This window comes from Anopheles merus, chromosome 2L (genome assembly GCF_017562075.2).
Source record: "Anopheles merus strain MAF chromosome 2L, AmerM5.1, whole genome shotgun sequence".
NCBI lineage: Eukaryota > Metazoa > Arthropoda > Insecta > Diptera > Culicidae > Anopheles > Anopheles merus.
The window spans coordinates 40820543-40836134 of NC_054083.1; the positions used below are offsets into that span (position 1 = coordinate 40820543).

The 15592-nt window shown below is 49.8% G+C and overlaps 3 protein-coding genes across 5 annotated transcripts in view; all 3 read left to right on the top strand.

Moving 5' to 3' along the window:
- LOC121592743 overlaps window positions 1-9605 on the top strand; it is a 37042-nt gene extending 27437 nt beyond the window's left edge. For both annotated transcript variants that reach the window (XM_041914493.1, XM_041914494.1), the window contains exons 3-6: window positions 6503-6990; window positions 7067-8056; window positions 8134-8608; window positions 8695-9605. In XM_041914493.1, the coding sequence (XP_041770427.1) occupies window positions 6503-6990; window positions 7067-8056; window positions 8134-8608; window positions 8695-9351 (2610 nt within the window). In that variant the 3' untranslated portion in view covers window positions 9352-9605. The remainder of the gene's footprint in view (window positions 1-6502; window positions 6991-7066; window positions 8057-8133; window positions 8609-8694) is intronic.
- A 193-nt stretch (window positions 9606-9798) lies between these two features.
- LOC121593796 (protein odr-4 homolog) lies at window positions 9799-11602 on the top strand. Of its 2 annotated transcripts, none has more exons than XM_041916487.1 (3): window positions 9799-9850; window positions 9931-10938; window positions 11006-11602. In XM_041916487.1, the coding sequence occupies exons 2-3, from the start codon at window positions 10189-10191 to the stop codon at window positions 11573-11575; spliced, it is 1320 nt and encodes a 439-aa protein (XP_041772421.1). In that variant the 5' UTR covers window positions 9799-9850; window positions 9931-10188; the 3' UTR covers window positions 11576-11602. The 2 variants fall into 2 exon arrangements, with proteins under 2 accessions (XP_041772421.1, XP_041772422.1); XM_041916488.1 differs by having other exon boundaries at window positions 9806-9846.
- Window positions 11603-11673: 71 nt separating this feature from the next.
- On the top strand, window positions 11674-13252 carry LOC121593797. The gene is made up of 2 exons (XM_041916489.1): window positions 11674-12647; window positions 12709-13252. The coding sequence occupies exons 1-2, from the start codon at window positions 11939-11941 to the stop codon at window positions 13065-13067; spliced, it is 1068 nt and encodes a 355-aa protein (XP_041772423.1). The 5' UTR covers window positions 11674-11938; the 3' UTR covers window positions 13068-13252.
- The last annotated feature ends 2340 nt before the right edge of the window (window positions 13253-15592 follow it).

Sequence of the window (15592 nt, forward strand, 5' to 3'; positions counted from 1 at the left end):
GCTCTTGCGCACCTCGATGAATGAACGTAAAGAAACCTGCTTTTCCAGCGACTACACTGGAAGGGCCACCAACTACTGATGACTCCCGCTTGTGTCGGTGGAACAGAGGAGTTGGGTTGCATCCAGCTCTCCCAGGCGCAAATCTCACTGTGTCACTGTAATACACGACCGAACTGGTATACCGGCGCACAAATCCGGTTGCTGGTTGTTCCAACGATTGTGCACTATGCACCCCAAACCCCCGGAGACCAGCTGGAGCCCCTGATTTATTCGTGCGGGTCGTATAAATCATTCACGGCGCTGTCACGCTCACGTTCCCGTTCGGGTATGGAAGTCTCGCGCAAAAGGGCACCGTGATGTCTCGTGCGCTCTTTGTACACTATTGGTGCATTATAAGAAGGCTTTTTACAAGCAATAGTTGCTTGAGACACGGACCACAATTTGCAACAGTTTGATGCGATGTTGGTGTGGTTTTGAGTATCTGTTTTTGTAATTTCTTGAGGATGTACTTTGACACGTCAACCGTCCAAGTGAGTGCAAAATGAACACTTCGGGCTTCATGTTGACGGCGTGTTTCCAAGCAACTTGTTTCCCCCCATGCTGGTGATGAATAATGCGTACACGACCCTCCCTTTCTACCGCCCATTCCATTTCGGAAGTGCTCGGGCAAATGCCTTCTATCCTCCAACGCCCGAGCTGGCTAGGCTTTGCGGAGAGCACACTCTACTGGAGAGCTTGCGGCACCCAAGCCCGCACCCTATGTAGATCGCGTCACATCAAGCATTTGTTCAACAATACGTGTACGACCGGTTAAACTATTCCGCCAACAGGCGTAATGGATTCACGCGTCAACATTCGCCCCCGGATCGAACCGATCCTTGGAGCGAACGCGTTTCGGGGGAACTCCAACACCGCCAGCACCTCGTACAAATTCCCAATGGTGCTCGGGCCATATGGCTTGCGAGATCATGCGCGTTGGCTTGCACATGGGAGAGGATCGCCCTGAACACACACTCACACTCACGTCTAGCGCCAAATCGCGTTCGGAAACGTAAACAGTCTAATGATTGTCAAACGAAGATTTATAATCACCGCTCTAGTAGGGGAGGGCGGTCATGTTGACGAAGTTCCCGACACTCCCGCCAGCCCGACTGTGGGCGAACAGTGTCTCTTTCTGTGTCACATGCGTAACCGTATGGTTTTGTGGTTTTATTTTTTTTCACCTTCACGAAACTCACCCCAAGCAAACATACGCACACCCCCAAAAAATCGCCTTCCACCTCCCCCCTCCTCACAAAAAAAACAAACACAAACTGCGCGCTCATCGGAACGACAGAGATGAATAAATAAAGCCACACTACATCTGAAAGGATTGGCAAACCCCCTATGGCTGCAAGGGCGGAAGGGCATCCCAAGTTGGGCCGAGAGAGGGTGGGAAGTTTTTATGAATGAATTGTGCTTCTTCGAGAGATCGTGTCTTCTTCCTGCTCTTTTTCTCTGTCTATCTCTCGCTCTCTCTCAGTCGAAGATGAAGATCGAGTGTCAATGTGTTTGTTAAGTTGTCAGCTGCGATATCTGAGTGGGTTTTGGCTGTGTTGGGCAGCCGTCGCATTCCGTTTACGCAGCAGCATCCCGAGCATACACAAACACAAAGTGCGCACGCCGCGGGATAGGTATAATTTACGGTGTTAATTTCGGCACATTTTACAAACTGCCGCTGCATTATTATTTGTACTGCAGCGGTGATCGCAAATGGGACATGATCACGGTGGTGGCGGTGGTTGCGCTTGCCACTGGCAGGGAAATAATTTGCATTGGCCGAGTGCAGAAGCTTGGAGTTAATTGAATACCGGTTGGCCACACACACACACACACACACACACGCGCACCAGCGTGTAGACTCCGGTTTCCGGTGGAAAAATGTTTACTATACCTCCGCTGGATACGAAGAAATTGGAACCGTCGAAATTAATCAAACAGCACCGCGGGGAGTCCACCCTGGGGAGAGGTTTGCCAATCCAACCGCCCTGGACTGGGGTACAATGGGTGATGTAAACCGATGGATGTCCAGGTCGATGCTTACCTAAAAGGCTGCCATCCCTCCCAGTGCTGATGGGGCCTTGCGTGGGATGCTCCGCGTTCGTCGCTTGCCGGTCGAGATCTGATGAATTCGTTTCGAGAAGTAGTTGTTACCTTTTGGTCTGATTTCTTTGCACAAGAAGCCACTCCGAAACGTTTCAACGATCTTGAATCATCAAACACACGCACGCACACAAACGTACACTCAGAATTGGCCATTAATGGAAGGGTGTGAAATCCGAAACCCGGGTGAACCGCACGAATTAGCCCGCCCGGTCGGTAGTGTGGCTGGAAGCCGTACTAATTTATGGAGTGTGCGAAAATGGTCGGTGAGTTTGATACAGCGAGATGACTAGTTTTCTTATCAGCTAATACCGGGCCCCAGACATGGGTCATAAATTTGAAAGGGGAGGTTTCAGCTTAAAGTGGACTAATGTTGTGAATGTGTTCCTTTTTTTTGGTGAAGAAGATTGGTACGATATTTATATTGCCGCGTTGTTCTTCGTGGAGGAAGGCTTAACGCAGAATCGCAGAAATTAATCTTCAGAACAGACTTCAGAGTTTAAGATATGGATTCATTTACATAAACGGAGATCAGACACGGGGCTTTGGTATGTTGCGGTGTAGAGATCGTGCTTAATCTTTAAATGTGGATGATAACACAACCATTTCGTTACCTCTTTACCTATGGTCGTAACAATTATCGGCACTTTAGTTTAGCAAAGCCGGAATGGAAGACTACAAAAATGACTTCTTCAGAAGTCTCGATATGTCAGCCGACAAACAAGCACTTATTTACATTCAAATTGCTTATAATAGTATCGCTTGGCACAACTAGCAGGAATCTAGGTGCAAATCGGCGACTTCCAAGTCGCCGTTATGCATAACTCGCTGGGCCTTAATCAGGATGACATTTCAATAGTTACTGTGTAAGATAAATGATTCCGTGTCGCACACTACACAACACATCCGATAATGATAGTGGGAAATGACACAAAATGACATAGTTCACGCCACAGTGTTCCTGCTTCCCCACCTGCTGGGCAAAAGCGAAAGATCACGCCGCGTTGGAATTCGCGGAATCATTTATTGTGATAATTATGATAATTATCGCCTGGCAATGACATTACCGGGCCACCGAGTCATAACAAGCTCGGGCAAATCGTTACTTCTCGAGAAAGATCACCTCCCTAGCCCAATCGTGACAGCCGGCTAGCGGATGACCTTTGGGGCGTAGAACAGTTGCATTTGGTTACATTTTAATTGGAAAAAATATGATCCTTCACGTGTGTAACACACCCCCGCCGTACACTCGCAACGATTGTAAATGAGTGCTGCCGATGCAATGTTGTGAGTAGTTTTTATTTGCAACAAACTGCAACGAAAAGCGATCGCGACCTCGCGAAGCTTGTGACACCTGCTGAGAGCTGCCGCACCATTACGCTCGTTTAAACGCAATCGCTGGAACTGGTCGGACCGGGTAACGATGAAAAGGACTAATTTACGATCTAATACCTGTGGTCCAATGCGCGAGCTTTACGCATCGTACGTTAGCGGAGTGCTTCGCCGGATAAGCGGGTCGATCGATGGGTGAGAGGCTCGGGCCGAGACTGTGCCGATGGTTTAGGCTTTGGTGGGTTGGTGATTTATTTTGGATGACTCGCCTAACTAATGTCTTATCGCAAGCGAAACGATTCAACAACAAGGGAATGGCTTGTGAGAGAGCTTCATTAACGTTTCCACTCAGGAAGGTTGCTGGTAATTTATAGATACTTAGAGGATTAAATTTATTGTGCAGAGATGATAGGGACACTTATTGGATAGTATCCATTGGTGAACGACTACTACAAGATAGATGCAAGTACCACTAGGAGTATAAATGATGAGAACTAGATGCGTTCATTTTCAGGTCTGATCTTCTCTGATGCTCCTGATCTCCGGGTCTCCCTCCAAAACTGCTTCCTTCTGCATCTGACAGCAAGTTTCTCTTCGATGCGGGCACGATAGCATGCAGCACACGAAATGCAAAACCCCGTATAACGTAACCTAGAAATTGAGCCGCTCATAAATTATAGTTCCGTTCCCTATTTTGGCACGTTTGGCGTCCTGACGGTTCGACGAGTCCGGTCGCGTTGGCACACAACGCCAGGGCGTTTATGCAAATCCTGCAACCCACTTGCGCTGGGTTCAGAGCGTTGTTGGAACAGTGTTCTCCTTTTTTCCCCCCTTGCACAGTATCGCGTCATTTTGGGGTCGATTCTCCACTATCAATGAAGTTCTTCTACACTACGAGTGTGGGTTTTTAAGGTTTTTGAATGGAGCAGATGATGAATGGATGATTGTTTTCCGATGGACAGCTGTATTTGAGGAGCATAAATTGTCTTACTCGCTGTATGGAGATGGAGAGGGGTTGCTAACGTGTCGATTTATCATGTTTAGAAATATAGCACGTGATCTGCTTGCTTGTGAAATTGGTGGCTTATGGCACATGATTCAATTGATCCACGATTAAGCCATTAACTGTCCACCGTAATAAGCATCAGTTAACAAACCTCTAATCCTAGAAGCTTATTGCGTTTTAACGATCGCGTAATTCCACCCGGAAAGTAAATCAATTGCCGTGCTTTACGTACCAAAGCTAAGACGACTTTATGGACCAGAGCCCCATGTGTTTGCTGTCGATGACGTACGGTGGTTTGGTCGGTGTGTTGTTTGCGTTACTTTCCATCTTTTCCGTAGTCCAAATAGAAGGACCACACCCACCCACGAACCCAGACGCTCTGCAGCTTCCCAAACACACCTGCTTATATACGATATATGCATACACACACGCACACACACACCTGCACATACCGCAACCATTACTACAATCGCCACAACGATCGACCCACACTCTGTCCGCCAACGTGGACTTCGTGGACGCTTAGCCGCGGTGTGGTGACTTCAACTCCGCGCAAGCAACTCTTGGAACTCGGAATACCGATGATCGCGGGTATTGAGCAATTTGATCGTATTGAGCCGGTGTCTCCGACTCTTATCGTTGCTTCGAATGCGACTTAATTGTAGTTTTATAGGTACGGGAACTGTCTTCATCACCTCGTTTACACCGCCGTTTAATGTGAGGCTGGCAGCTGGAACTGGAAGTAGACCAGATTGCTTCGGCGATTCTTGAACTTAATCCTAATGAGTGTCTTCCCGCTTAAGAGAGGTTTTCATGTTTGTAGTGTCTTGAGAGAGTGAGTTTTTTTCCTCTATTCTGGGACTACGGTAGCATGTAAATATACACACACACGCAGGCACACACTCTGCGGGGTGAGATAAGCCACCTTTTGCTGCCCCAGGTACAACCAGGTATCAGAGGTGCAGCTTTAAAGGAACACGTTTTTATGCAAGATGACACTCACCTGAGGCACCAACCAGCAACGAACGATGCCGTGGTGAAACGATGCACCCACGAGCAGTTAAAAACGGTGTGCAGTAAAATGGACGGCATGATAAAGCAGCCGCAACCCTGGCGAATGCCGCGAACGAAACGTTTAATGTTCGATAAACATTGAAAATTTATGCTTCCCCTGCACGGGTGCCGGTGGGTTCTCTTTCGGTGGAGCTGGCGGTGGGGAACGATTTTGCAGACCCACCAGATTACAGTACGATTTTGTAACACCGGCAAACGGAACGCACAGTTCGTGTCTCTGTTCGTTTGTTTCCTTTTTGCTTGCGACCGAATACGCCGGCATGCCGGCACCCATTCAAACCTGGGTTGGATGATGTTCGGTAATGAGGGCCCTGCAGCTCTCGGGGGAGGGAAGAAGCAGGCGTGTGTGCAGGGTACTATCTCCATTCATGAATCTTACTTAGGCTCGTGCTTTGGCTTATTGAATGGGAATGGGAAGAAGACGAAAGGACCGAAAGCCTCCACCCATTCACAGAAGAAGTGGACGGTAAAAGACGGACAAACGATTGCATTTGCGGTGCGACAAGTTGAAGGTGTGTAGTAGTAAGGTGGACTCTTCTGATCACGCGCGTGCGCGCTGCTGCTGCTCTGGACCTGGAGTTTTGTCAACGACGACGACGACGGCTACGGAGGACGTGACGCAGTGAATATAATCCGTGAGTCTGTTTGAGGGTCGACTATCTCCGACCGCCGATCGTCGTTGGAAATCGGGTGGGATTTTTTGGGGTGAGGAGAGGGTTGTTTTGGGGGAAACATTTCTTGGAAATTACGGCACAGAAAAAAGGGTCGAGTGGTCGGTAATTGTCGTTTTGTTGGAAGGATTTCCTACACAATCAACAAAGAGTTTCGGGGCTTCTTTCTTGTTCCTTGCTTTTGCACTGCAGCACTTCAATCAACCTTTACATTGTTAAAGCCGGATAAAAATTACTCTAACAAATCTCCATTCCCCTTTCTGCTTCGCCCTCACAGTCTTACAGTATTCCTCAGCAACAGACTACGCCGGTGTTCGGTAGCGGCAGCTTGCTGATACGACCCCTAGCCACGCCGTCCGATCGTGGTACGATCGATGGCAAACATTTCACACCCCGGAAGCTGCAATCGCAACCACGCTCGCAACTGTTTATCCCCGAACAGTCGGCCGTACCGGCGACCGGCGAGACCGGATTTGGAGCGGCCGGAACGTCGATCGAGCTGGACGGAATCGATCGCAGCTACCGGAAGGTGAAGAAGATCGTTAAACACCGCCGGTACCCGTCGTCGGCGCCGCGACGAATCAAGCCCGGATCGGCCGGCTGGCCGCACCGGAAGCGTCGGCTGAATCCGCACCTCTTCACGCCGTTCACGAAATGGGGACCGTGCGACTACTACTGCCACCAGAAGCGGGAGCGGTACTGCATCGCCAAGCGCAAGTGTGGCAATCACATCCAGACGGAGGAACGGATATGTCCCAAGAACATGTAAGCAGTGTGGCCCTTGTTTCCAGATACACGTTCCTTATGCTCATGTTTGTTTATTTGTTTGTTTGCTCATCAGTTGCGTCCCGCTGCACATTCCACCGATTCCGACCGTCCACATCGAGGACACCAAAGAGGAGCATCATTCGGCTCTGCCGCTGAACCAGTTTACGATCGTCAACTTCGACGGGCACGTGCAGAAGCAGCTTCAGCAGCATGGTAATAAGAAGAAGAAGAAGAAGATCATCATCCAGGAGGACGACGAGCTGGATGATTCCGACAGCGATACCGACTACGTCATACTGAAAAGTCCGTCCAAGTATCCGTCGTTTCACCGCAAGGAGGAGCTACTGTCGCAGATGATCAAGGGCAAACCGTTGCTGATCAATCTGGACGATTTCGATGATAAGCGCATTCTATCGCCGAGCCTGGCACTGGCCCCACACTACGACAATGGGTACGAGACGGCTTCCCACAAGTTTGTGAAATATCCTCGCCACCGTCAGCAGCAGCAGTTTCATCTGCCGCGAAGGCAACCGTCCAAGTTGAGCGATTACTTTGAGGATTACTACGACCATCTATATCGGGATGGAACGGGATTCTCGAACCGCAAAGGGGAGGAGTACCCCGAAACGGACGACCAGGAAGATTGGCGTCCGATTGTCCCACTGTCGAACAGCAGCAAACACGCTGGATTGCAGCCGGAGATGATGCACAGGCACGAAGGAGATGCCTTTCCACACACGACGGAGAAGCTGGCGAACGATTCCAACAGTACGCAGCGCTATCAACAACAGCTGCTGGAGTCCTTCTCCACCGCGACCACGGGCGAGGAGGAGGCTCGAACGGCTAAGCGTGAAGTGGACGACGATTCAACCGATACGAGCAGTTCGTCCAGTGAGCAGGATGAGGAGCAGACCGGGAGGATGCTAAAGTCCGGCCCTGCATTGACACAGCGGCGAGCACGCGAGAAAGCCGTCTTCGAGATGCCGCGGAAGGTGGAGAACCCCTACACAAAGTGGAGCAAGTGGACCAAGTGTACGGCCAAGTGTACAACGCGAAGATTAAAGTAAGTCCGAGCGACTATTGATGATGCTGGTGGTGACAGAGATATGAATGCAATCTTTCTCCTCTTGTTTTTTGCAGACGCTGCCGCATCCCGTCCTTCTGTGGGAACGATGTCATACGAGAGATTGCCTACTGCTACACCGAGGGCAGCTTCTGCGAGGAGTGGATCGGCAATCAGCTGTACCAGAACAGCCGCAACATCATTCTGCCACCACCGCCGGCACCACCTTCGACCACGACCACCACCACCACAACGACGACCACAACCACGACGACAACGCCTCGGCCCAGCCGACCGCGAAGGCCACATCCGAATGGGTTGAGTCGAAGCGATACGGTCTCGGTGCCATCCACCCTGTCGGCACAGATATTCTCCAACCGGCGGGGTCTGCTGCAGCCGGAGTACCTGCCCCAGCCGCTGACCTGCGGTTTGCCGATGGTGCGTGACAAGCCAAAGAAGAACTATCTCTACAACATGCTGCGTATAATCGGTGGAAAAACGAGCCGCCGGGGACAGTGGCCCTGGCAGGTGGCCATACTTAATCGGTTTAAGGTAGGGAAGGAGGGGAGGGAGCACAGGTGACTGGTATCCTTTTCACTGATGGATCTCTTCTTTCTGACTCTTTCCTCGCTTTTCAGGAGGCTTTTTGCGGCGGAACGTTGGTCTCTTCGCGCTGGATTCTAACGGCTGCGCATTGCGTGCGCAAGCGCCTGTTCGTGCGGCTCGGTGAGCACAATCTGCAGCAATCGGACGGCACGGAGATTGAGTTCCGCGTCGAGCTGAGCATTAAGCATCCACGGTACGATAAGAAAACGGTCGACAACGATGTGGCACTGCTGAAGCTGCCGCGGGAAGTGGAACGGTCGAACTTTATCGGGTACTCCTGTCTGCCGGAGCGATATCAGGCGCTGCCGACCGGGCACACCTGCACCATCATTGGGTGGGGCAAGAAGCGCCATAACGATGACGCCGGTACGGACATACTGCACGAGGCGGAGGTACCGATCGTACCGAACGAACGGTGCCGGGCGGTGTATCACGACTATACGATCACGAAGAATATGTTCTGCGCCGGGCACAAGCGGGGCCGGATCGATACGTGCGCGGGCGATTCCGGAGGGCCGTTGCTGTGCCGCGATGCGACCAAGCTGAACAGCCCCTGGACGATCTATGGTATTACGAGCTTTGGGGATGGGTGTGGGAAGCAGAACAAGTTCGGTATCTACACCAAGGTGCCGAACTACGTCGATTGGATCTGGTCCGTAATTAACTGCGATGGCAACTGTCGAACGTGAGATCTGTGGCCCGGAATGCGAAACGAATGAAAATCGAAGCAAAATGATTCTCTGACGAATTAATTTATTAGCACCGAGGTGGCATCAAAAGAAGCAGGAAGGGACGACGGCATCGGATTGTCGAATGACCGCATACACACGACGAACAATGATCTTTGATAATTATTTATTTGCGAATAAGCCAGATTACTGTGTATAGTTTATTTACTGTTTAAATGGAAAAAAAGAAATAAAGTGATAATTACAGGTTTACAACGTGATTGGTGTTTTGTCTTCTTGCCATCTTGTGCGCGGGAAATGAAAAAAAAATGAGCTTTTGAACTGAAATAACGGCATTTCATTGCAAATTTGAATCGCGCGATTGAAAAATCTCTCCACCTCGCTTCCGATGCTAGCGCCACACGGCATTGCAGTGGCCAAACTGGGAACTGCACATAATCGTTGTCAGAGAAATGTCAAATTGTTCGCAGAAGTTTGTTTACAAATGAAGCGAAAGTGGGTAAGAATTTTGCAAAATCTTTATGCAAAGAGTGCCAGCTTTTAGCGTTGTTCTTAAAATACATTTCACTTTCTTTAAAGGTTTCCTAAGATCGAAGCATACACATAAACATGCCAACGTGAACATTGCACACATTTATGCAGTAGAAAGTCGCCAACCCGACACGTCATCGAAACACGACACGTCATTTGCCGGGGAAAACAATCTGCATCTCGTGAAAAAGAGCAAAACTTGCAGCAGATGTTAGGTTTAAAACAGTTTTCGAAACTTCTATAGATCATCGCATCTTGCTCGTTTGGACAAAATTTCGGTGCGCAAAGCGGTGTCCAGGCTCCAGCATGGGTCGTTCGGTGTTGTGCGAATCGTTCGTGGAGGATTATCTGCGCCAGCTCAGCCGTAAGGCCGGAGTCTGCATGGGACTGCTGATCGGGCAACCGTCGGCCGGCGGAAAGGATTACATTGTCCACGCGAGCCGCATCACGGACGAAGAAACAGCGGACGATTCACAAAAGCTAAACGCAACGGTGGCTGCGCAGCACGCTTTAGATGCAACCCGAATGCTGCCGGGCGGCATGTACGTGATGGGCATCTTTGTGATCCACCCGAAGAATGTGTTCCAAGAGCCGACCCTTCTATCCTCGATCAAGTTCATCTTGATGAGCATGAAGGCAACGTTCGATGCGAACCCGCTGCTGATGGGCACGTGCGAGGAGCTAGAAAAGGGTGAGAAGCTGGTACTGCACTATTCGTCCGGCAGCAAAGCGCACGTTTGCAAAACCGTTTCGCTGGCGGCGGAAAGTCCGACCGTCCTGCCGTGCGACTGGAAGTTTGTCGAGCGCCTAACGACCTGGCACAAGCTGAACGTGTACTTCGAGACGGACGAGGTGTACCCGTTGAAGCAACAGGCAGGCCAGGAACAGTACGACACGGAGGCAAACTTGACGGAATGTGCCAAAAAGCTGAAAGGGCAGCTGATGGATGCGAAAATTCTGTTCGATGGAGCGCCGAAGCTGGGCGCCGACACCGTCGAGGGTGTGCTGACGATGAAAAATCAAGATAAATTCCTGGCAAACGTCTATCTGCCGACGGTAGGTTGTGGCGCGTGGTACAGCAATCGTTCAGGTAGAATAATATGTTTCCTCTTTTTCATTGCAGTCTGCGGAACTCTCCGCGAGCGAGGCAAAAATAGAGCAGTTCGAGGGTACGCTGAAATTCGACGGCATCGTCAGCTCACAGATTTACATCCACTCGCGATGCACGTTCGCCGAAGCGGAACGCTTCATCGTCACCGACATCGTACGGTCGCTGATGTCGCGCATTCAAATCCACTGTGATTCGCTGGTGCAGACGGAGGACACGCCGCAGGACAAGATTACGCTGAACGAGCTGCCCCGCCGCGTGTACTTTCCGGTGCGCCAGGGCCCGGGCGGTTTTCCGGTAGAGTTCAGCGACTATCTGTTCCCGGAGGAAAGCGTCGAAACGCCGCTGGTGCGGATAAAGGAAATTCTGGATGTAGGTGTTACCGCGAGGGATCTCAAGTGTAATGTCGAGCTAGTGCCTGCCGTGAAAGAGGACGAACAACGCCCGGCCGGGGAGGAGGAGGTGTGGCGTAAAACCAGCACGGAAGATGATTTTGAAGGTAAGCTTAATCTGCCGGTCGTCGGAGGGCTGGTCACGGTTATCGTTTTGCTGATCGCTTTGCTGGTGTACTATTTTATGAAGTAAAATTAAAGCATTTATCTTTTTCATTGAGCTACCGCGTTTCCAAATTGTTCAATGAAAGAAGAAATCCACGGGATTAAAAATGAGATAAAATTACATGTGTAAATGACATCTCAATGGAGGATGTCAAATAGTGCGATTTTATCGGTGGGGGAGGGGGAAATAAGAACCTTCTCGGAGAAACGTCATCGCAGCATCCCGCGACGGACACTAAAATTGGCGGCCTTTACTTTGCGTTACCATGGCAACGAAGGGGAAAAGGCCAAATTTGTCAAATCATGCCATGTATCGGGTTAGTGAGTTTTTCATCCTCAGCGGCACCTCCTCGAATCGTAATTTGGCGTGCGAAAAGTATCAAAAACGCAAATGGAATACATCACAATTGATAACGATTCCATCCCGGAATCGGATTTACTGAAGCTCCACTTCGTGCTAAAGCTCTGGATCGCGGTAAACACCGAGCTGGTGGATTATCTGTGCTGGAATCAAGATCAAACCCGGCTCATCGTCAACGTGCCGGCAATGGTGGAACAATGGCGGACGGGCGATACCACCATTTTCCTGCTCAATCGTGTTGAGGACTTTTTGCTGATGTTGAAAATTAATGGCTTCCAGCAGTGCGCAGACGAGTCGCTGGAAGAGACGGAACGGGCCAAACTAGGGACAGGCTGCCGGGTCTTTTGCCATCATCAGTTCCTGGGCAGCAATTGTGACTTCTTCAACCAGTGGCTTTGCTGGCACGAGGAGCGCGAGAATGATTTTGAGCTGAAGGTTTGCTGCACGCTGCCGAAAGATTTTGAGTGGCCAGTGGGCGAGGAACTGGAAGAGTTCCACAACAACTGGCTGGAAATCATATTCGAGAAGATGAAGATCGAGTTGCACCTGCGCAATAGCATTTGCCAGCAGGAAAATGTGACCGTCGATATACCGCCAGAGTATGTGGACCAGGTAACGATGCCGGCACCGAACTACGGTGACGATATTGCTGGTAACTATGGGCCGGTGGCTAGGGAAGAGTTGCAGAAGTTCTTTGGCAACAGGCTGCCTATCTATTTCGATCCCACCACGAAACAAGGTAAGTGATTTGTTGCTTTTAAATGAGTTGCATAAATTTAATTCTTTGGTTTTGTTAAAAGAAAATGAATCGGTTATAGAGAAAGAAGAAAATGAACCAATGTCGGAGGATAGCAAATGTTACGTGATAGCAGATGCTGAGTGCCAGCAGCACGCCGACCAATTTGCCGATATGCGGGAGCTGTACGAGAGCATCGATTTCTGGAAGGATAATGAAGGCACGGTGATCGAGTACCATGAGATACAGGACATTCCCGACGTTTCCGAAACACTGGGGTTGGAAATTAAGCATGAGGAGGAAGCTGATAAAGATCTAGCCACTCTTTCTACGGGTGAAGAAACGATGCAAATGTCGCACAATATGTCCCAGTATCTTACGGACAGCATGAAGTGTCTGCTTCCGCCGATAGATAGCGATTGAGCAATTAGTTTTAATTGAAACGTCAGTTGGACGAATCCTTAGTTCGATTATTTAAATTTGTTTCTAGAATACTAAATATTTCTGTAAATGTAAATTTATTAACTGCCTACAGGTCACTGCACCTCCAACTGCTTGTGATCGCATTTCAACTTATAAATAGAATCAATTCATTGAACTTGACCTTAGATGCATATCTGATTAGTAACCATAACGACGTCGCATAGTAGCTCCACGCGCTCCCCACGCTCGTGCAGTATCATATGTCGTTCCCCCTGGTGTGTGCCCTTGTGTGCCCCCCGCAATGGTCACGCTAACAAGGCTGATTATGATGAACGCGGAAAACCTCCACACATCAGGGTGCAATTTTTGTGTTTCGCAAATGGCGAAGGAAATCGTTAGAGAAGACATTGCCTAGATTGCCGGCGAAGAAGTTCAATTGGATTTAGATTACAGTGTGCGGGCGCGCGCGCGCGCGCGTATTCGAACGATCGAGACGCATTGAGCGAGGTCTTCTAGCGCCCGGCATATCAGCACCGGTACGCTATATCGGTACGCTAATATGCGATGTGATTCAAGCCACGTAGCGCCAAGGAAGCGCAGACGGCAATGTTCGGCCAACATTTGTTTACATTTTCCCTTCCCGCGATACCACACGGTCCGCGCGACAGAGGGGACATTAACCGGGAGGGCGCATTAGACGCAACGTGCCGCAACGTGGTCAATGTCAGCAGTACTCCCCTCCAAGAAGAAGAAGCGACCTTCAGCAGGTTGTGCGAAAAACTTTCGAATATGTGTCGTCAGACAGCTCCGAGGAAGACGACGATCGAGTGAAGCGCTTTCCCGGTACAAGCGTTTTGTTTACCATGCGAAACATGCGAAGATAGCGCACTTTCGGACCATCCGCGCAATCGCATCTCCCATGACGGAGAGAAGTGATCAGCATAGTAGCGCAAAATTTCAAGGTTGCTGAGGAGAAGGCACGTTACATAAAATTAAGCGACACAGCACACAACTAACATGTATCCCAATGGTATGGTGCAAGCTGTGTCGCGTAATGTTGCTTGCCGATTGCACCATTTGTTGGACCTGCAAGCACCAAGCAACGATCAGCTGGAGTAAAAATGTTGGCCCTATTCTTAACCAGATCAACATCTCACCCAAAACGCAGCTAAACGAAATTGCGTTTCACACTCAGGCGTGAATTTGTTTGGCTTGATAGCTTAATTAGCCGCTTTGTCGAGGCTTCACAGCTTCACAGTGGAGTTAATCACTGCACTTGGGGCAAAAAATGGGAGTAGACACAGAGAGACGGCTTGCATTAAGCATGCAAAAACCGTGTTATTTTCCGGTCTTTTTCCATCAGTTGATGAGTTAATTAGTGACCAACAAAAACTGAACTCTGCTGCGGGCTCAGCCGGCGAACTGGGAAACGGAAATCCGCTTGCGTTACCACCTGACAAAGCTGCCACCTCCAAACTCATACGAGAACCTTAAAGTGATTTCAACAAAGTGAAAATTGTAGCTGCGAATAATTTAACTTTTGCATCGTTATTTACCGCGAAAAAACAAACAACAATGCACATTTGCTCGTGGAGGGGTTCCTCGCTTGACGCCAAGCACTGCGGAAGGTTTGCATTGTTCTTCACCTGTTGCATCCTTCCATGCAAATTGGACTGAGACCAACTGACGGCTTGACTGTAGCTGGTGATTCCGGTGCGTTTATTAATTACTACCCTTTGCTACCCTTCAACTTGGGCCAAACCATCGTCTTTGAAGAGGAAGTACACAGAGGCACAGAGGCGAGTGTGTTCTATTGGCCAGTTGTTAATTGAAATCACGGCACTTAATCGCGCCGGTCCGATGCAAATGAGCCACCCCCCTTCTCCTCCCCCTTCTCCCTCTACCCCTGTCCACAATGTGCGATCACTAAATGGCTCCCCTCGTCCCGCACGTCACTCCACGTCGGCCAGTCGTCTTGTGGGTGGACAACGGTTGGGTGTTTTGGCGGCCCCCGTGTGTCGTGTGGATAAAATCTACGAGCTCTCCTCAGTACACCCCTCACTGGGTCAGTGGGTAATAGTGGCCAGATCAACGGTGTTGTGCCTTTTGGATGGCATTGGATTAGTAGACGCTTGCGGCGGGAGGAGGGAAGCGTAACGTTTTAATATTCTTTCTGATGGGGGCTAGTTTATTAACCGATCTCTACGTGCTTCTTCCGCTGGACATCGCCGGTTATTAAAAGCGGCCACAATAATTATACAAAAAAGCACGGAGGGTTTTGCTTGAGCAGAAGACGAACGATGGAACGGAGATGATTGGATTATATGGCACACGGTGGTGCGTTGGGGCTACCTTTTTTTGTGGCTCTAATTTTCCACACTTTTCGCCAATTCTGGGGTTGCCGTTTTGCTTTGGGGGTGGCTTTGGGGGGGGGGGGATGATGGGAGGGCAGCATTGTTGTTTTGTGTCTTCATTTCCGGTCCGGTTCGCATTTCTTCTCGTTAGCGCGGATGGCACACTGACGA